Below are 22,662 nucleotides of genomic sequence, written 5' to 3'. Positions count from 1 at the left end.
AGCAAACAGAGAATAGGGGAAAAGCATGTATTTACTCCATAGGCTAAACATGAGAAAAATGGCGCCATCTGGTGGAAAGTATTAAAAATGTAAATTTTGAAGCCAGGACTCCAGAATGAAAGTATAATATCATAGAATTCATGATTTTATGCTTTAATGGCACTGGGATCAAATATTGCAGTTTTAATGGGGACATTTTTGTCCTGAAGGTCCTGAGTGTAACTATTTTGTGTACACAGTGTATTATAGATGTATTATGGTTGAAATATCAAAATTCCCCAAAAAATACACACCTTTGGCAAAATTTATGCTGTTGGCATTAGCACAGCCAAAATGATCGAAAAAAACAAAAATGAAAAAGACAAAAATGTCCCGAAGGTCGCACAAGGGTTAATAAAAAACAAAAATCACGGTGACAGTAATGCCCTTGTAATGGAAGTGAACGTGGCCAATCCTTAAACGTTAAAATACTCACTGTTTCAAAAGTACAGCCACAAGACGTAAAGAATATGTGTGTTGTAACCAAGATTTGTTTCATGAAAAGGAGGGACGAGTCAAAAATAATGTTTTATATTTCATGTTGTCCTTCATTAGTTCTATCTGCCAAGCTGCGGGAGAATAAGAAGAACTGGTTTGGGCCCAGTCCTTACGTGGAGGTGTGTGTGGACGGCCAGTCTAAGAAGACAGAGAAATGTACCAACACACACAGCCCCAAATGGAAGCAGTCTCTCACTGTGTAAGAATGAAATATGTACTTATTAAATCACTGTTGAGTTACAGAGTGGAGCCAGGAATAAGGATCAGTTTTAGACTGTTGTATTCTGATTTAGAAGATTTGGACAGGAATTAGCTTATTAAAGGGATAGTTCACCCAAAAATAAAAATTCTCTCATCATTGTGAGGACCAACAGATCTGAGATATAAAAAAATAAAATAAAAAAAATTCCACATTTGTGTTCTGCAGAAGAAAAAAGTCATACACATCTGGGACGGCATGAGGGTGAGTAAATGATGACAGAGTTTTCATTTTTAGATTAACTATCCCTTTGAAGTCAAGCATTACTATTACTATAGTTCAAATTTAAGATTAGGGATTTGGGCAAACCCCTAACTTTAAATATTAAACTTTGGGGGTAACACATCCTGGACCATTTGTGATACAAATATAAATTAAAGCTGCAAGCAGCGATGAACGGGCCCTCGCACCCTGGTGCATGTTGGGGCTGCTGTGCCAGGGGAATATCACTCCAATTTTTTTAAGCATTTTTTAGCACTTAAAATTTGTTAAGAGTGGATCACAGTGTAAAACATGTCATTTCCTGTTGCCAGTAGGTGGCACTATGACTGTAACTGAATATTGGCATATAGAAGTGTTCAGGCCGGGACACTTATAAAACATGTAAAGTTTGGAGCAGATTAGACATTTTATGTTTGAGTTATAACAACTTCCTGTTTCATGGTGAAACATGGAATTTGTCAGGCCGCCACGGACACGCTGTTCAAAGAAAACTCAAAAGCTTCGCAATTTAGCATCAACAAGACCTTTAGATTAGACTGACCAAATATGATGTTGATCTGATTTAATCTCTAGGAGGAGTTCGTTAAAGTACGAGGCCTGGAAATGGCAAAAACTGAGCAAAAATTTAAGAGAAAAATCACAATGGCTGACTTCCTGTTGGGTTTAGGATATTGTTCTAAGAGACTTTTTTGTACGTGTTGACATGTTACATATGCCTACCGATTTTCTTACGTGTAGGTGAAACGTGGTGAGGGCTGCTTCGTTGAAATTTTGTAGGTGGCGCTATCGAGCCATTTTGCCACAACTCTAAAACCAGTATCAGATGTAAATTTTCCCACTTTTGAGATGTGTGCAAAGTTTCACGAGTTTTTGAGCATATTTAGGCCTCAAAAATGTGACTCGTTTCATACCGAACTTTGTCAGGCCGCCACGGACACGCCCTTCAACGAAAACTCAAAAGCTTCGCAATTTAACATCACCAAGGCCTTTAGATTAAGACTGACTAAATATAATGTTGATCTGATTAAATCTCTGGGAGGAGTTTGTTAAAGTACAAGACCTGGAATTGGCTGTTGCCAGTAGGTGGCGCTATGACTATAACTGAATATTAGCACGTAGATGTATTCAGGCCGGGACTATTATCAAACGTGAAGTTTGGGGCAGATTGGACATTGTATGTATGAGTTATAACAACTTCCTGTTTCATGGCGAAACATCAAACTTTTGCAGTGAAAACTCAAAAGCTTCGCAAATTAGCATCGCCGAGGCCTTTAAATTAGAATAACCAAATATGAAGTAGATCTGATGAAATCTCTAGGAGGAGTTCATTAAAGTACGAGGCCTGGAAATGGCAAAAACTGAGCAGTAATTGAAGAGAAAAATCAAAATGGCTGACTTCCTGTTGAGTTTAGGGCATGGATCCAAGAGACATTTTTATAGGTATTGGCATGCTACACATGTGTACCGATTTTCGTATGTGTAGGTGAAACGCAGCGTAAAGCGCACAGCGTTGAAAGTTTGTAGGTGGCGCTATCGAGCCATTTTGTCACACCTAATTCTGAAACCCATATCAGATGTAAATTTTCACCACTTCTGATGCGTGTGCAAAGTTTCATGAGTTTTCGAGTATGTTTAGGCCCTCAAAAATGCGATTCATTTGTGAAAAAAATAATAAACGCCTAGAAGAACAATACCATCGGTGCACAGGCCCTAATGATACCTCAAATCAAGTGGTTTGTTTATGAGAGGTGTGCTATTACTTGTCTAAGCAATTATAATTAAAGTTTTTATTTTACAGTATTCATATACACCGATCAGCCACAACATTAAAACCACCTGCCTAATGCCCAAAACAGCGCCAACCCGCATCCCAGAATAGCATTCAGAGATTATATTCTCCTCACCACAATTGTACAGAGCGGTTATCTGAGTTACCGTAGACTTTGTCAATTCGAACCAGTCTGGCCATTCTCTGTTGACCTCTCTCATCAACAAGGCGTTTCCGTCCTCAGAACTGTCGCTCACTGGATGTTTTGTGTTTTTGGCACCATTCTGAGTAAATTCTAGAGACTGTTGTGTGTGAAAATCCCAGAAATACTCAAACCAGCCCATGTATATATATATATATATTATATGTATATAAAGAGAGAGATACAGTATATATAATACAAAATATATATAGAAATAAAATAAATGATTTGTTTATTTTATTATGTTATAAATATAGTTTAGATATATTTCCTACATTTATATATAGATAGTATCTTTGTTCTTTTTTTGGTCTTTTATTTAGCTAGACAAATAATGCGAATCTGATAATCATAATATTTTAGTGTGTTATCTCTTATTTCTGTATCCTTTGTAGGATCGTCACCCCTTTCAGCAAGTTAATTTTCCGGGTTTGGAGTCACCAGACACTTAAAGCGGACATTTTGCTGGGCATGTCAACTTTGGAAGTTAGCGAGACACTAAAAGCCCACAATATGAAGAGTGAGTTTTCATGTGCTCTATTTGTGAATCTCATTTTCCAAGTAGGCTTATATTAGATTTCTGAGTTTGATCTTTAGTGAGTGTGGACTCAAGGATTTGTGTTTTATTACTATGTCATGGATAGAAGCAGGTGAACTGACATGTAGTACCAAACAAAGAGGCCATGGTCAAATGGAGCTCACATGACCCACTCAGCACTGGTGTGAATTATAGAACTGCATATTGAGTAGGGTATTGAGTTACGATATAATATTATATCGATATTTAGGTCACGATATGGTCATTTGTGGTGTATTCCGATATTGTGAGTGTTTCTCATTCATCTTCATTGGACTTCAGAGAACTGTTACCAAATCACCAAATGCATTGTTAAATTAAAATAAAATTACATTTGCTGTGGTCTCCTATTCACCGCCATTCAAGTTTACCCTGCTGTGCGTCTACTAGGGATGCACTGATCCGATAGCTGGATCGGTATCGGCTCCGATGCTGAAGCTTTTAGACGGATTGTGTATTGGTCCGACGAGCCCGATCCAAATCCGATACTGTGTGTTAGTCATGTTCATTAATGTCAAGCTCCAAAAATGACATAAAAGATATGCAATATTTGAGCACTACTCAAGAATAGCATCTCAGATGTAGATGCTCAATAGTTCGGTTCACTTATAATATGCATTTAGAAAGGCACCGGAGGTGCATTTTACCAGAATTTGAATAAGAAGCGAATTAAACTACTGTGAACTTGCCTACAAACAGACACATACAGGACTTCCTGGAGAGTTCAGAATGTCAAAATAAAAGCGTGAGGGTTTAAAAAGTGCATGATTTAAATAAATTACTGTTGTATTTCAAATTAAAAGTCAATAATGATAATGAGTTTATTTATTTATTTATTTATTTTTTTTTTATTTGTCCCCTTTTTCACCCAATTTGGAATGGCCAATTCCCAATGCGCTTTTAAGTCCTCGTGGTCGTGTAGTGATTCGCCTCAATTCGGGTGGCGGAGGACGAATCCCAGTTGCCTCCATGTCTGAGACCGTCAACCCACGCATCTTATCACGTTGCTTGTTGAGCGCGTTGCCACGGAGATATAGCACGTGTGGAGGCTTCACGCCATCCACCGCGGCATCCACGCTCAACTCACCACACACCCCACCGAGAACGAACCACATTATAGCAACCACGAGGAGGTTAACCCATGTGACTCTACCCTCCCTAGCAACCGGGCCAATTTGGTTGCTTAGGAGACCTGGCTGGAGTCACTCAGCACTCCCTGGGATTTGAACTAGCGGAACTAGCGAGCCCCAGGGTTGGTAGCCAGCGTCTTTTACCACTGAGCTCTTCAGGCCCCCCCATTGTCATCATTAGTATTTGTTTACAATTTATAACAATATTTAAGTTGAATGGGTTCCAAAAAATAACTGTGTGAATGAAAAGTGGACTGATGTCTTACAACTAAATTGAACAAAAAAGAGATCTGAATCCTTTAAAGTCCAGATACAATTTGAAACATTTTTGAAAACAAATACTGAAAACTTCTACTGAAGACTTGAAGACTGGAATTACTGTTAATTTTGCTGCTACATTATCCAGTATACTAGTTAATAATAAAGTGTTTCTTAATAAGCTATACATTTATATTGAAATAATGTGTAGTTAGAGGTTTGTGTTTCTTTACATATTAAAGAGTACTCCCAATTAGTTCCACACAATAATATAAAGATATTCTAAACTGAGTATGCAAAAAACCAACACTGGTATCGGCTTGGGATCGGTATCGGCTGATACTGAGATTTCCGATATCGGAATCGGATCGGAAGAGAAAAAGTGGTATCGGTGCATCCCTAGCGTCTGCTTCCACTTTCCAAACCGGATATGTGAAAAGAGCAGCTCGGAACCAGGTGGCCATTTCCTCTTCCTGTGGTGCTGCGAGTTTCATTTAGAGAAGTCGGTTTGCTCACCCAAAAAGAATTTGGACACTGAAGTCACTTAAAAATATCATCACATTAGATAACAATATATATTCTTAAGAAAGATACACAAGCACATTTTTCCAGCAATACATTTCACAAAAAAGATGTTTGTTTGGTTTCAAATACTAAAATAATATATTTACTGTTAAAAATTAAGATAAAAGGTATTGTGCAACGCAGAAGCATCGTTACATTCATAATCATTTGTGTGCTTGGATGTTTCAGTTTGTGAGGTTGTGCAGACGCTGCAGTTGGGCTCAGACAGAGGGAGGTCAGAGGTCATTGGAGATCTCTCCGTTTGTTTGAATGGACTGCAGGTGGATCCAGAGACTTTTGCTTTGGAGGAACAAAAACACAGTGAGACTTCTTTTTATTCTGCAAAACATATTACTATTCATCATAATTTAAAAGCATATTGTCAGGATGAGGCCATGCACTGGGAAATTAAAGTGCTTTCCTAATATACATTTTATCTTATTATTATAGCTGTCAATCGATTAAAATTTTACATCAAATTAATTACATGATATAGCGATTAATTAATCACAATTAAGGACATTTATAAATATTGGCTAAGATCGGCCCTTAACAATAATTCAATATATAATGATTAAATAATTATAAATAGCTATAATTAAATACAGCTGAAGTCAGAAATTTACATACACTGAGGTTGAAGTCATTAAAATTAATGTTTTAACCACTCCACAGATTTAATATTAGCAAACTATAGTTTTGGCAAGTCATTTAGGACATCTACTGTGTGCATGAGTAATTTTTCCAACAATTGTTTACAGACAGATTGTTTCACTTTTAATTGACTATATCACAATTCCAGTGGGTCAGAAGTTTACATACACTAAGTTAACTGTGCCTTTAAGCAGCTTGGAAAATTCCAGAAAATGTTGTCAAGCCTTTAGACAATTAGCCAATTAGCTTCTGATAGGAGGTGTACTGAATTAGAGGTGTTCCTGTGGATGTATTTTAAGGCCTGCCTTCAAACTCAGTGGCTCTTTGCTTGACATCATGGGAAAATCAAAAGAAATCTTGTGGACCTCCACAAGTCTGGTTCATCCTTAGGAGCAATTTCCAAATGGCTGAAGGTACCACATTCATCTGTACAAACAATAGTATGCAAGTATAAACACCATGGGACCACACAGCCATCATACTACTCAGGAAGGAGACGCATTCTTTCTCATAGAGATGAACGTCGTTTGGTGCGAAAAGTGCAAATCAATCCCAGAATAACAGCAGAGACCTTGTGAAGATGTTGGAGGAAACAGGTAGACAAGTATGTATATCCACAGTAAAACGAGTCCTATATTGACATAACCTGAAAGGCTGCTCAGCAAGGAAGAAGCCACTGCTCCAAAACCACCATAAAAAAGCCAGACTACAGTTTGCAAGTGCACATGGGGACAAAGATCTTACTTTTTGGAGAAATGTCCTCTGGTCTAATGAAATAAAAACTGAACTGTTTGTCTATAATGACCATTGTTATGTTTGGAGGAAAAAGGATGAGGCTTGCAAGCCGAAGAACACCATCCCAACCGTGAAGCATGGGGGTGGCAGCATCATGTTGTGGGGGTGCTTTGCTGCAGGAGGGACTGGTGCACTTCACAAAATAGATGGCATCATGAGGAAGGAAAATTATGTGGATATATTGAAGCAACATCTCAAGACATTAGCCAGGAAGTTAAAGCTCGGTCACAAATGGGTCTTCCAAATGGACAATGACCCCAAGCATACCTCCAAAGTTGTGGCAAAATGGCTTAAGGACAACAAAGTCAAGGTATTGGAGTGGTCATCACAAAGCCCTGACCTCAATCCGATTTGTGGGCAGAACTGAAAAGCGTGTGCGAGCAAGGAGGCCTACAAACCTGACTCTGTTATACAAGTTCTGTCTGGAGGAATGGGCCACAATTCCAGCAACTTATTGTGAGAAGCTTGTGGAAGGCGACCCAAAAAGTTTGACCCAAGTTAAACAATTTAAAGGCAATGCTACCAAATACTAACAAAGTGTATGTAAACTTCTGACCCACTGGGAATGTGATGAAAGAAATAAAAGCTGAAAACAATCATTCTCTCTACTATTATTCTGACATTTCACAAAATAAAGTAGTGATCCTAACTGACCTAAGACAGGGAATGTTTTCTACAATTAAATGTCAGGAATTGTGAAAAACTGAGTTTAAATGTATTTGGCTAAGGTGTATATAAACTTCTGACTTCAACTGTATTTGCAAACATGATATATTTTATAAAATAATTCAGATTATTAAAAGGCATTACATTGTTGTTGCAGACGAGTAAAGCATTGATAAGACAATACAAAAAGTGGCTTTGTAAGTCAATATATTATTTATTTCCATATTATTATTGGCCTAAAATCCACATCAGTCCATTTTGCAATTGAATTCGTCAATCTGTCTGAGATAGATTTATAATGAGGGGGTTTTTCATAAGGACACCTCTATGTACACATCAGAGGGAGCGTCTCACTTTGGTTGCATCGTGTCATAAACAGTGTTTTTAGGTCGCTGTGTCAAGTTATAAACGTAGTTTGAAACATGTCTTGAGATCACTGCATTCGGATTTGTGCTCCTAGCTGTGTTTGAACGATAAGAACGTGTTCTCATTTTGTGCTGTCTGTTGTCGATAAGTGTGGTTTGTTCTCTGTACAGCTGTGCATTGCCGATACAGCTGGAGTTTCGCTTACTGCCCCCTACTGAAAACAGGTGGTACTTCAAGCTTGAATTGCTCCGATAGTAGGAATATTCCGGGGATAAGATTCATTGTTTTAATTTTGTAAAGTGTTCGTTTTTATATAATTAATCACACTGAATGCATGTGTTAAATAAACACATTTTACCATATTTAAACCTTTCCGTACATTTTTACAAATTTCCCCCACAATCAGTACAGAAAATGTGTGCAGAAAATGTTTTGTGTAGGCCTCTTAGTTTAATAGAGTAACTACTCCAAATTCAATGACATTATAATTATTAATCATTATAACTTGTTGTTCAGAGGAAAGGAAAATGTGTTTTTATAATGTTTGTCTCTAATCACAGATGCTGCTGTAAATGGAGAACAGAACGGGGACGTAGGAAGAAGGTATGATAAATATTTCCATTCTTGGCAGTTTCTACTTAAATATGACAGCTCTATGTGCACAGAAAGTTTGCATCTTTTTTGAAGTATTGAATTATTTTTGTATGGAAATATCCAGGGAAATACTTTGCATTTTATGGAAGAAAAATGCTGGTCTATAAAAAATGACGTCTTTACTCACATTAAAATAGAGAGCAGTTTTTGTGTTCTGTCTTGGTTTGGAAATGTGATGCATTAACTTAAATTATAGCACGTGTATTGAACATTTACAAGACTTTTATGTAATCTCCATAGAACTGAACTATCTTGAATAATAAAAATACATATTTTTGCCTATGTCCTGACACGTATTAATGATATATAGAAGCTCAAATCACCAGCATTAAAGGAATAGTTTACCCCAAAATTATAATTCTATCATCATTTATTCACCCTTATTCCATCTTGCATGACTTTCTTTCTTCTGTGGAACAGAAAGGAAAATATTTTCATAGATGGATAATGTGTTTAAATTCATAAAATGCAAGTCAATGGGGGTCCAAAACTTACAAGCTCCAAAAAGGACATTAAGTCAGCATAAAGGTAATCCACGTGACTGCGTCAAGCGCAAGGAAGTGTAATCAAGCTTCAAATCACAATTGTGCCAAGATGTGCTGGTGTGAAAAAGGAGTTACATTTTGGTCTGTTTCTCACTCAAAACTGATCATATTGCTTCACATGACATGGATTAAACCACTGAAGTTGTATGGATTACCTTTATGCTTCCTTTATTTCCTTTTTGGAGTTTGAAATTGTTGGACCCCATTATCTTGCGTTGTATGGTTATAAACACGTCATATTGCCTTCTAAGTATCTTAAAAATAAACATTTTAGGTGAACTGTTCCTTTAAATACTCCAGTGTTTAGTATGTGGAAGTATATTAATGACAAATGTCTTTAAAAACAAAACAAACAAAAAACTAATACTGAGGGTCTGTTCCAAAACTTAGTGAGCTGCTTCGCTGTCTCCTGCCTACATAGGCAGCTGCTTATATGGCAGAATCCTTCCTGAAATGATGCCTCATAAGAGAGCGCTCTACATAGGCTGCAGCTCCATGCATCTTTCAAATAGTGCTCCGCACGCACAGCGCACGGGACACTCAACTCGCAACTAATTTCAATATAGGTGACAAGAGAAATGATGCAATCCTCTTATAAGCATAAATACGCACAGAACACACATTTTGCGTAAAATAGTCATTTTATATCATATTAAACTTATTTATCGATACTTTTCAGTATTGAATGGATTCTGTTTATTGTGTGTGTTCGAGCATGTGCGTTACACATTGTGGATTCGTTATAGTATCACCCCTTCATTTCTGTGTGTGTGTGTGTGTTCTGCTTGTGGCTGATTTATTGATTTTATTTGACAGACTAAAAAAAAATCTCTGTTTTATCGTCTCACCCATTTATGTCCTATGTGGGGTCAAATTTGACCCCGAACACAACAAGTGTGAGTTTTTTTGTCACACCACCAGAATCCAGCCCAATTTTGTATGTGTGAGTGTATGTATGTATAGAAAACAAATGTAGGAAAAGTCACCAAACCTCATGCCACTGAGATGAAGGATACCATGTTTTTTTAAAGAAGCAAAGTTCAAAAGGGGTCAGTTTTGACCCCCAAAATACATGCCTCCGGAGGACGCTCGCTAGGTTTTGGAACAGACCCTGAATGCATGCGAAAAGTTTTCAATTGAAATATTAACATCTTAAATATACAACCATATGAAACTGCATCCCCCAAAAATGCAAGCACTGTTAATGCAATGCGTTTGTTTTTCAATTAGTGCAATTCAGTGTTTGTTTTTCTAAAGACATTTGTCATTAATATACTTACATATTAGTAAACATCTACCCTTAGTTTTCCCTCTGTTGTTTGGAGCAACTGTACATTTACAGTTGCTTGGCATCTGTTTGTTGGTCTAGTCGAGACTCCTCTCCATCCAGTGACATCACTGATGATGTGTCAATGCCTAATGGTCATGCAGTGGGAAGTACAGGGTCTGCCTCTCCATCTGTAGGGGCTCTGAGACCCTTTCGCCCACCGCGACCTCCACCTCCGTCACCACATAAACCTACGTCCTCCACAGGTAGAGATTGTCATTCAGATTCAACTCTATTAAATATGCATTACGGTCCTAATCCTGGTAATTTAAATATGACATGGAGTGGTCAACCTAAATGGGTCTTTTAATGGCTGATGCAGATATCTAGAGAGCAGGGTGGCTGATGGATGAGACCGTGTGCCATGAAAGTGAAGAAAATGTAAATTTGTGGGCATAATTCTCAATGTATTGTTTTTATTTTTTAGCATCCTCTGCTGGCTCCACTCCCACTCTCGGCTGCAGGGCTCCGAGCCCAGAGACGTCCCCGCGGGTGTGCGTGAATGGCGAAACTGAAAGTCAGGGGTCAAGCTCGGGGTCAGAAACAGGGTCAAATCAGGCATCCCAGGCCAGCCCAACACCTCCTAGAGCTGCTCTGATCAATAACGGCCCTCTTCCACAGGGGTACGTCAATCATTTGGTTGAGTAAACTACAAAATAAATCAAAATTGTGCCTGTTTGCTTTGCTTAAAGTTGATAAACTTGCGTATATACTGTATGTACACTGGCGGTCAAAGGTTTGGAATAATGTACAGATGTTGCTCTTATGGAAAGAAATTAGTACTTTTATTTACCAAAGTGGCATTCAACTGATCACAATGTATATTCAGGACATTAGTAACGTGAAAAATTACTATTACAATTTGAAATAAATGCTTAAACCGAGTTCTCATCAAAAAATCCTCCACGTGCAGCAATGACGAGTGCTGGAGGCCTTGATCATCAATCACTCTAACTTGGTCGAAGGCGTGCCTAAGGGTCTCGTTTCACGTCTGCTCCAGAGGAAAATCCCCTGCAGGGAATGCTTTAAGGGCTGTGGAAGCTGAGACTTCCCCCTCCCATACATCCTCCTGATGTGGAGCTGACGTAGACGGCCCTGGCATCGCCTCTCCAGCCAGCGAATCACACACCGATACACTTTGGTGCAGGACCATCCACACATATTCCCCTTAATAACATAGTAAATGCCGGCCAATTCGTACCCAAGTAGTGGTTAGTGGATGGGAGAGGCGGGGACTAACCGCAGCCTCGACACTATGCTTTTGTCCCCGAAATTGAATAATGACCGTCACTAAAGGATTATTTTGAATATCCCCATGCACACACCTTACCATCACCCGCCAGTCTGTACCCAAAGCCTCGGATTGAACCAGGCTTTGGTGAATGGAGGTTTGATTACAACCTGAATCCACCAAGGCTTGGTATGTACCTCCCTTAATACTCACAGGTATCCGGTACGCTCCTGCTCGATTGGGGGTGGCCTGTGGTGCGTCAGGGATCCAGACCAATGTCTCTACCTTCATCGCGTGGCATCGGTCCTGGAAGTGCCCAGGTTCCCCGCAGCTCCAGCAGACCGGCCCAGACTTCACGCCCACACCCACGGTAGCGAATTCACCAGCCTGTGGGGCAGAGGGTTAGGAAAAACCGATGGGTTGAACGGTCCACAGGACCGAGGAACCGGTTTTGGGGATATGATTAACCGTTTCCGGGGAACCGGAACAGGACGGGGGGAAGGAGAGGGGGATGGAGGAGAGAGAGAGGGAGATAGAGAGAGAGAAGAAGAAGAGGGCTCGCCTGCCCCCGAATACGCCACCATATGGTCCTCAGCCAGCTGGACTGCCACATCCAGCGATGCCGGTCGGTGGCACTGGACCCACTCCACTGTCCCTTTCGGTAGCCGAAATTGAGTACCTCCTCTACGTCGCAATCTTCAGCCAGCAGCCACCTTAGGCAGGTGTCATGGAGAATGCGAACGGGCGGCCAAGCTCGCCAAGCATCAGCGAGAGGAAGTGTTTGCGTTGTTTCTCTGGGCTTCGGCTGACCCGTTGCAGGATAGCTTTCTTCAGATCTTCGTACACCAGGAGGTGGGATGCAGGTAGTTGCTGGGTCATGAGTTGGGCTGCCCCGGATAACAGCGGCACGAGGCGAGCCGTCCACTGAGTGCTAGGCCAGTTCCATGCTCCCGCCATCTGCTTGAAGAGCTCAAGGAATGACTCCGGGTCGTCCTGAGGTCCCATCTTCATCAACGTGACGTGCGGTACAGTCATAGGTGGGTTCGGGGTCGCAGCTGAAGACCCATCCTGGTGTACCAAACTCCATAGCACCTGCCGGTCCTCCACTTGAGCCTTGAAGAGTGCCTGGAACTGCTGCTACTGTTCCATATGCAGCTCAAGCAGAGACTGATGTTGGGCTTGGTGGATGCCTGTGAGGGTCTCTACAGACGTCGCTCGGTCATGTCCCCATCACCACAGGGTGACTGACAAATAAGGTTATCCGAGGTGATAAACATTTTAAATATTTTTAAAATCTGTTTTAAAACACGTATCAAGTTCGTAGAGATGTAATCTTTGAGTTCATATTGTTTTTACAAATTGTTTGAAAAAGTTTTGGAGGATTTTGTAAAAAAAAAAAAAGATTTAATGACTTTGAAAATGTCATGTGGTGCAGCCATCAAGTAAAAGGTATTCAAATAGTTTCCTTGCACCTTGAATACATGAGAGTATACACAACTTCATCATTAATTTCAAAGAAGTTTTCAAACGTATGTTTTAAGGTGAAAAATATTTTTTAAAAACCTGAACAAAATGTGCCTTCTCAAATAAATGTCAAAATATTGATATTATTTATTTATTGATATTTAATTTAACTACGTAATTAGAAACATGTTCTTCATAGGAGAAGTGTATTTGCTTTGTGTGAATTGCATTTTTAATGTTTCTTTGAATAATTTATTAGACGTGGACAAAACATTTTTTGGGGTCATTGTCCCATTTTTATTCCTTTGCGTTCCTTTGTGGAATTCAACATTTAAACTGCTTTGTTCTGCAATACAAAACAGCTATAGGTGAAATAAAAACAATCACTGACACCTCATGGGTATTTGCTCTATCCTAACATTTCATCTTTGACAGTATTCATCCATATTTGATCCTCGCATCATATTTTGTTATTTTGATTAGATTGAATAAAAATAATAAACCTTATTCCTCATTATACCTCATCTGGTGAAATATATAGACTATAAAAAGCTTAATTTGGTTAATACTTATGCCTAAATAAAGAGCGTTCTAACAGAGCCAAGTCTCAGTCTTTTCAAAATAAGAGTCTCCAGTGTGTTTTGGGCTTGTTTATAGTAAAAAGTATTATTTCTTTTTACATTTTATATGATCTGCAAATTAATCGGTTATCAGCCTTTTTCACAACCTTAGCTATAGGCTTGTGCAATATCCATATCCATCGGTTGTCCACTAATTTCTAATTTGCTGGCTATAACAAGCCCATAGATAGATTTTAGACAAAGCCTCTAATAAGATCCAAAGGACACATTATCATCAGCCTGTAAGGATTTAATGTACCATGTTTAATGGATTCTCTCTTCGTTAATTGATTTTCTCTTTATTTGTTTTCTGTGTGTGTGTGTGTGTGTAGTTGGGAGCAGAGAGCAGATCAGAATGGCCGTGTTTATTATGTGGATCACATTAAGAAGAGAACCACATGGGACAGACCAGAACCGCTTCCACCAGGGTAACCATGTCATCTCCTTTAGAACTCGCAAATTTATCAGTTTCTATCAAATATTTAAAGTCAACATGAAATCAAAGTTGGCCTTAATTACTGTCTAATTACTAGGGATGGGACGATATATATCATTTCGATATATTGCAAACCAAAAAAATAATGAACCATATCAAGGCAAAATATATTTGCAACATTCTTTTCTGTCCACGTGATCATAAATGTAATGACCCGCCAAACATCATAATCTCTCTATTGCTTGATTTGATCCCTACTGCGCTTTTTTCCTTCACTGTTTACAGAGTTCACACAAGGTCCTTGAAGTGCTTAAAAGTGCTTGAATTTAGCTTTTAGAACTGTAAGTACTGGAATACCTGGAAATTCGCCTTGTTTTGTTGAAAAGTGCTCGAGATTAAAACAGAACATTTCGTCCGTGTAATGTGTGTTCATCTAAGATGAGATGCCGCAATTCACTGAATAATTCATTGAATAATGTGTCTTTTAATGTCCTTTTGATAAGAAATATTAATGCACTAAAAAAACGCAACTTCTCTCTGTTAATTAACGAACTGCAACATCTGTGTGAGTCTGTGAGATGCACGTTGAACTCTTAAAGTCACAGTACCATTATAGTGCTTGTTATTCAAATGAATGTACATTTGAAGTTAGAAGTTTACATACACCTTAGTTCTTTGGCTTGCAAGCCTCACCCTTTTTCCTCCAAACATAACGATGGTCATTATAGACAAACAGTTCCATTTTTGTTACATCAGACCAGAGGGCATTTCTCCAAAAAGTAAGATCTTTGTCCCCATGTGCACTTGCAAACTGTAGTCTGGCTTTTTTATGGTGGTTTTGGAGCAGTGGCTTCATCCTTGCTGAGCAGCCTTTCAGGTTATGTCAATATAGGACTCGTTTTACTGTGGATATAGATACTTGTCTACCTGTTTCCTCCAGCATCTTCACAAGGTCCTTTGCTGTTGTTCTGGGATTGATTTGCACTTTTCACCTCAAATTCGATATGATGACTGTGTGGTCCCATGGTGTTTATACTTGCGTACTATTGTTTGTACAGATGAATGTGGTACCTTCAGGCATTTGGAAATTGCTCCCAAGGATGAACCAGACTTGTGGAGGTCCACACATTTTTTTCTGAGGTCGTGGCTGATTTCTTTTGATTTTCACATGAAGCAAAGAGGCACTGAGTTTGAAGGCAGGCCTTAAAATACATCCACAGGTACACCTCCAATTCAGGACACCTCCTATCATAAGCTAATTGGCTAATTGCCTAAAGGCTTGACATTATTTTCTGGAATTTTCCAAGCTGCTCAAAGGCACAGTTAACTTAGTGTATGTAAAGTTCTGACCTACTAGAATTGTGATATAGTCAATTAAAAGTGAAACAATCTATCTGTAAACAATTGTTGGAAAAATTACTTGTTTCATGCACAAAGTAGATGTCCTAAACGACTTGCCAAAACTATAGTTTGCTAATATTAAATCTGTGGAGTGGTTAAAAAATCAGTTTTAATGACTTCAACCTAAGTGTATGTGAACTTCTGACTTCAACTGTAAAGTTAATGTTATTACTTGTAAATTGTACATATTATTTCAAACATTGACAGCTCAGATCATTATTATACTGTATTTACAATTTCAAGAAATAATATTAATTGATAGAATGTAGAATTTGTATGTTTAAAAAACTTTATTAGGTTATTAGAGGTTCAGTTCAGTTCTGTTGCTTGTTCTTCACCTGATCAGCCCGAATGTGAGCAGCTCTTATTATTTAAATTTTGAGCATGTATATTGTGTATTAAAGAACTTTGTTGAGAAATAATTTTTCAAAAAATAAACTGAACAGTTTTCTGCCATACTTTGTCATTTAATTGCTATTATATTGAATCTTCAACCTCATATCGTATATCGAACCAAATTGTGAGATAGCCATATCGTCCCATCCCTACTTATTATACGCTGCTTGTCTTATTGTGCACAATTGATTGATTAATCATTCATCAAACTGTAGGAAAAGTCTAATACTTTTTCCTCTGATTTTTCAACCACTCCTCTCCAACCAGCTGTCATACAAAGACCGCTTTACACCATCAATCAATTGCCAAGGAATAAACTCAAGTCCCGCCCTACCTTATTTGTCATTGACTCAGAAATATGTCTTATTACGAAAGTAAATTGGGTTTGCGAATGCATTTTCAGGTTGACTTTAAATTGGATGTAGAATACAAAAAAAATACAACAAGATGAATATTCTGATTACGAATGGCCATGATGAGTAGTTATTTAGTGGTTGTTGTTTGGTTGTGTTGTAGTTGGGAGCGTCGTGTGGATCCGATGGGTCGTGTGTACTATGTGGATCATATAAGCAGAACCACCACATGGCAAAGACCCACGATAGAGTCGGTGCGGAACTACGAGGAGTGGCAAAACCAGCGCAGTCAACTACAGGGAGCCATGCAGCGCTTCAACCAGAGATTTATATATGGGGTGAGTAAACTCGAGGAAGGAATAATTGACTCTGGACAATGTAATGCACCCATGATGGGAAGTGTTTTTTTAATAACTCAACGGCTGAAAATATTCAACTTATACAATGATTTCCACAGGTTTCAGGTTTTCACTTTTAACATGCTCTTTTGTGCTCTGCAAACAATTAATTTATGTACTGGGTATTTTTGTCTTCTTTTCAAGTAAAAAATATCTAAGCATCTTTAAAGCAAGCTTTATTTACTTGAACAGCAAAATGACATAAAATATTAAGTCTTGTTTTCAGATAATAAAAATGCAATTCTAAAAGTGTAAGAAAAATAAACTTGGTTTTTTTCTGACCCCATTGGCAAATCGTTTTTTCTTGTTTTTATAATAGCAACATTAAAGTTTGTTAGAGTTCTCTGAAAACAGTGCTTATGTCATTTTGCTGCTCAAATGAATAAATCTTGTTTTAAGGATGTTGAGATGTCAAGTTTATGATGGCGCCAACTTCTTCCACGAGACTGTTGTGAGGTCTAGGATAAGACCAGTGTTCATTTTTACACAGATTGTTGTTTTAGTCATAGTTTTAATCTTTTGACGAACATGTCCTTAAGTTAGTCAATGTTTTGACCTGTTATATTTAATGACATATCATTTTGGTCAATGGAAATAACATATTTTAGTTGATAAAAATGTGCAAATTTGACAAGAATATTTGTGTGTCAAGCTATAACCAAGTGCGTCAGACTTTAATCAAATATACATACATTTAAAAAGATATGTATAAACATTTATTAATTTAAACAACGTATCATACGTAAAAAAGACAACAATATGCAACTGTCCATGTTGTGAAAATCTAAACTCTCGAATTTATGGCATAACATGAATATACAGAAGTATTAGCTACTTTTCAAGTTACTGTACTGAATTCTTCACACTTTAGAGACTGTTATCAATTTAGTGTTTTAGCCATTTTATGATATTGCTTGTTTTACAGAAACAGCATTTTTACAGTGCAAGTTACACGCAGTCTTGCGTGCAACTTAGTTCAAGTTCACCTATACATGCATTCATTTCATTGTCTGTTAATATTGCATTTCTACTGTCATTGCAGTGGCTATATTGAAGTTTCATATTGATATATTGAAGTTCACTCTATGCAAGTCACTTATTTCATATAGACATAGAGATTTATTATTGATGTTATTATCGATGATAGTTAAAGGGATAGTTCACCCAAAAATGAAAAATTTCTCATCCATGAGTCACCCTCATGCCATCCCAGATGTACATGACTTTCTTTCTTCTGCAGAACACAAATGAAGATTTTTAGAAGAATATCTCAACTCTGTAGGTCCATACAATGCAAGTGAATGGTGATCAGAACTTTGTAGCTTCAAAAATCACTTTGGAGAATTAATCCATATGACTCCAGTGTTTAAATCCATATCTTCTAGGGGTAGAAAAATGCATCGATGCATCACGGTGCATCGACCTATCAGAAATTTCAATGCATCGATTACGAAATTTAAGAATTGATTATCATTATACAGTATATTAATACCCAATGTGTCCATCTCATATTACACAAACCTTCTTGTAGCAGACACGGAGTGGAGCACGTGAGATTAAAGGGAAAGAAAGCGCACTTTGAAAAAAATAACCTTTATGCAGCCGAGTTCACCAGTTTATTTAAAACTGTTTGCATCCGTTGACCAACGTAAGTTTATTGTTGTTGCCTTCTTCCCCGATTACGATATATTATGTTAATATTGCTTTTGCCTCTCCATAAAATGTGTCATTTCTCCATAAAACAGTTTAACTACGAATAAAACTTGGCTTAAATAAATGTGACTGGTGGGCAGACATTGGCTGTGAATGAAAACCCTCACTCGTTAATTCATTCTCTTTATAGTAAATGCTACAGAATAGGGAGCGATTTCAGACCGTTCTGATGGGAACTAACCGGTTGATTACAGTCACCTGTGATTGGTCAATGACACACGGCAAACAGTCCTGCATGAAAATGCAATTGAATTCTCGTGAATGGGCTTGACAAGCGGAGGCATCTCCGTTTAGCTGCCTGACACCTCTTTCCCTATCCCAAAATGAATAGGGAACTCCCGGTTACCACATCCCGTGTTACCACCTTTACATTCTCTATTCTATGACCCTGCTGAGCCTGATCGATTAAAACCTGGATCATGGGGGCCTGGGTAGCTCAGTGAGTATTGACGCTGACTACCACCCCTGGAGTCGCGAGTTTGAATCCAGGGCGTGCTGAGTGACTCCAGCCAGGTCTCCTAAGCAACCAAATTGGCCTGGTTGCTAGGGAGGGTAGAGTCACATGGGGTAACTTCCTCGTGGTCACTATAATGTGGTTCTCGCTCTCAATGGGGCGCGTGGTGAGTTGTGCGTGGATGCCGTGGAGAATAGCGTGAAGCCTCCACACGCGTGTGGCATATGTCTCCACGGTAACGCGCCCAACAAGCCACGTGATAAGATGCGCGGATTGACGGTCTCGGATGCGGAGGCAACTGAGGTTCGTCCTCCACCACCCGGATTGAGGTGAGTCACTACGCCACCACGAGGACTTAGAGTGCATTGGGAATTGGGCATTCCAAATTGGGAAGAAAAAGGGGAGAAAAAACATGACATTTATCTGTGAATACTGGTTTCAGATTTCACGAGGCATCACGATGCATCGTAATTGTTAGGTGTTAGAATCTGTTTATCACCCACACCTATCATATTGCTTCTGAAGACATGGATTAAACCACTGGAGTTTTATGGATTACTTCTATGTTTCCTTTATGTGATTTTTGGAGCTACAAAGGTCTGATCACCATTCACTTGCATTGTATGGACCTACAGAGCTGAAATATTCTTCTAAAAATCTTCATTTGTGTTCTGCAGAAGAAAGAAAGTCATACACATCTGGGATGACATGAAGGTGAGTAAATGATGAGAGAATTTTTATTTTTGGGTGAGCTGTCCCTTTAACGATAGTTCTGTTAAATTATAACAGTGCATAGAAAACCCAAATTAATTTATATGTACTTAGACTTTGCTTCAGCAACTTTTTTGAGAATTTATCGAGTATGTGCATGTTATGTAACTGCATAGTAAAACATTTAATCTTATCTGATGTCTCTGTGGTCTCTCACCGGAGCACAAGCCCTGAATCAGCAGATGCATTACCAGCTCAAATGGTAAACTGTATTCTTTCTAGATTTTTACTCCACTTCCAAAAACAATATTAATGCATTGATAAAATCTTGCAGTGTAATTTTGAGTATGTATAAATTTGAATCTTTTCATCACCGCCATGATGCTAATTTTACATCACATCTTCGTTATTGTTAACAAATTCAAAAACCCTTTCGTCAATGAACATTGCCATCAGTGATTTCATTGACGAGATTAACTGTGTAACAAGTAGTCAGTGAAAGACCTCTGAACATTATACCCTTTAATGTTTCAAGGTGCGCTTTATTGTTCAAAATGTTGGACGAGAACATAGAAGGGAATATAAGTAATATAATGAAATATTTTGCTTGACCAAATTCTTTGACCAAAATCATTTTATTTTGCGACATATTTCTGACAAGATGTGAATGCAGCATAAAAAAACAAATTTCCTCAGAAGTGCCTTTGCATTGAAAATGTCTTAATCTCAAGTGTTTTATTGTTTCATAAATGACCAGACTTGAGGTTGTTCTTGATATATGGGGTGTTTATTCCATGTGATTTCATCTTGTGACTCTCTGGCCTTGTTTTCTCTCTTTCTCTCTGTTTATGTCTGTAGCTACAGGAACAGCTCGCTCCCACAGCTAATAAAGAGTTTGACCCTCTGGGTCCTTTGCCACAGGGCTGGGGTGAGCCGCCACTCATTTTATCCTGCAGAAACAGCAAATCATATTGTACCCTCAAAATAAACTTGCTCACATCGTATCGTCTTTATTTATATGTGCCAAACTCTGATTCTTTTTGTGTTTGACTCGCAGAGAAGAGGACAGACAGTAACGGGAGAATGTATTTTGTTCATCATCCCACGAGATCCACACAGTGGGAAGACCCTCGCACACAAGGGTGAGACTCGGTCACAAACCAACCACAGTGATTTCAAACAAACTACACTGAAAAAAAACTTGGAGTGGGGTTCACTTAAAAAAACAAAACAAAACAAAACAAAAAACTAGGAAACAATTTCCACACATAAATTGCTGCTAATTTTACAGACCATATTTTCAAGTAAAGGCTACAAACAGTTCTTGGTGGCTTTAATTAGAAATTCTCAAGTACATTTTACTCACTCTTTGTACATTTTACTCAAGCAATGTAGGACTGATACACTGTATGTTTTAATGCTTTTCTAACATACTTAGTCTTGTACCACATGACACACAGAAGCCTTTCACGGGGAAGTTTAATGCATGCTATGTAGTCTATTAAAGGGTTAGTTCACCCCAAAATGAAAATTCTCTCATTATTTATTCACCCACATGATATCCCAGGTGTGTATGACTTTCTTTCTTCACCAGAACACATTTGAAGACAAATAGAAGAATATCTCAGCTCAGTAGGTCCTTAAAACGCAAGTGGATGGTGATCCGACTTTTGAAGCTGCAAAAATCACAGACAGTCAGCATAAACGTCATCCATACGATGCCAGCAGTTAAATTAATGTCTTCTAAAGCGATACGATCACTTCGATATCAATATTTAAGTACTTTTTAAAAAAAAACTCTAAATCATGCTTGCGTTAGGCTTCACGAGAGGGCTGAGTTTACACGGTCTCTCGTGTGACGTATTCCGTTGCCAAGATACAGACGTAATCTCACATTCTCCATTTGGTTGAGACATCCAGGATAAGCACACAAAAACACCACATGTCCGGCTGTGATGCATGTGCGCCAGTTCTCACGTGTCTCACACGGCAACTCGATTACGTCACACGTGCATACCACTGCAGAACGAAAGCATGATTTAGAGTTAAAAAAAAGTACTTCAATATTGATATTTTTTCGCACCAAAAGTGATCGTATCGCTTTAGAAGACATTAATTTAACCGCTGGTGTCGTGTGGATGACGTTTATGCTGACTGTCTGTTCTTTTTGGAGCTTCAGAAATTGGATCACCATCCCCTTGCATTTTAAGGACCTACTGAGCTATTTTTCTCCAAATATGTTCTGGTGAACAAAGAAAGTCACTTGAGGGTGAGTAAATAATGAGAGAATTTGCATTTGTGTGTGAACTATCCCTTAAAGCACATCACCTTGCATTGTTGGCAACAGTACTACTTTTAAGTAGAAAAACGTCAGACTAGGGCTGCACAATTAATCGGAAAACTAATCGCGATTATGGCTGCCACGATTATGTAATCGTGAAAACTGACGATTACAGCGTTCAATTTAAGTCTGCTCCTGTTGCATCAATGGTTTTTATTTACAACGTGTTTTACAGCGGTTGAATACTCTAACCAATAACTAACATGTCCGTTGAGCCATGAAACGTCAATGGCCAATCAGAGCTGCTTAAATTAGTCCTCTGTCCTATCTGTAATGACAACCGATCCTAATGCACAAGTTTTAAACCATCTGAATACCCAGATGCTTGCTTTATGTTCTAGCTCTGTTCACGTGGCAAATTAATACTGAAGAAATATCACCTGACACTCAAAAAGAAGCTGTAGAACAAGAGCGAAAAGCACTTTGGAATTATTTTGGATTCATTGCATATTGCACAGCTCGCTTTGAATGTAGCAATAAAGTAATTCAGCTTAACTGTTCGAAGTGTGTTTTGGAGGTGTAGCCAACATACAGAATATGGCATGAATAGCGTATTTCAGGAATCACCGTCATTGTTATCGCGTCTGCTGTAATAAGACCCATTTGCAACGCAGCTGGTA

General features: G+C 38.5%; 1 protein-coding gene across 5 annotated transcripts in view; it reads left to right on the top strand.

The window, feature by feature from the left end:
* The window catches only part of LOC127449552 (E3 ubiquitin-protein ligase Itchy), a 51,409-nt gene that overhangs the window by 2,483 nt on the left and 26,264 nt on the right, over nt 1-22,662 (top strand). For 2 of the 5 annotated variants that reach the window (XM_051713055.1, XM_051713053.1), the window contains exons 3-13: nt 595-736; nt 3,384-3,508; nt 5,707-5,838; nt 8,169-8,222; nt 8,559-8,601; nt 10,567-10,730; nt 10,952-11,147; nt 14,172-14,267; nt 16,589-16,763; nt 20,560-20,629; nt 20,759-20,843. In XM_051713055.1, the coding sequence (XP_051569015.1) occupies nt 595-736; nt 3,384-3,508; nt 5,707-5,838; nt 8,169-8,222; nt 8,559-8,601; nt 10,567-10,730; nt 10,952-11,147; nt 14,172-14,267; nt 16,589-16,763; nt 20,560-20,629; nt 20,759-20,843 (1,282 nt within the window). Of the gene's footprint in view, nt 1-594; nt 737-3,383; nt 3,509-5,706; nt 5,839-8,168; nt 8,223-8,558; nt 8,602-10,566; nt 10,731-10,951; nt 11,148-12,885; nt 13,022-14,171; nt 14,268-16,588; nt 16,764-19,816; nt 19,964-20,559; nt 20,630-20,758; nt 20,844-22,662 lie in introns of those variants that run through there. The other 3 variants (XM_051713054.1, XM_051713056.1, XM_051713057.1) reach the window with 3 other exon arrangements.

Source organism: Myxocyprinus asiaticus, chromosome 12, assembly GCF_019703515.2.
Source record: "Myxocyprinus asiaticus isolate MX2 ecotype Aquarium Trade chromosome 12, UBuf_Myxa_2, whole genome shotgun sequence".
Taxonomy (NCBI): Eukaryota; Metazoa; Chordata; class Actinopteri; order Cypriniformes; family Catostomidae; genus Myxocyprinus; species Myxocyprinus asiaticus.
The sequence above is the reverse complement of the archived record's forward strand: the minus strand, read 5'-3'. Positions and strand labels throughout refer to the sequence as shown.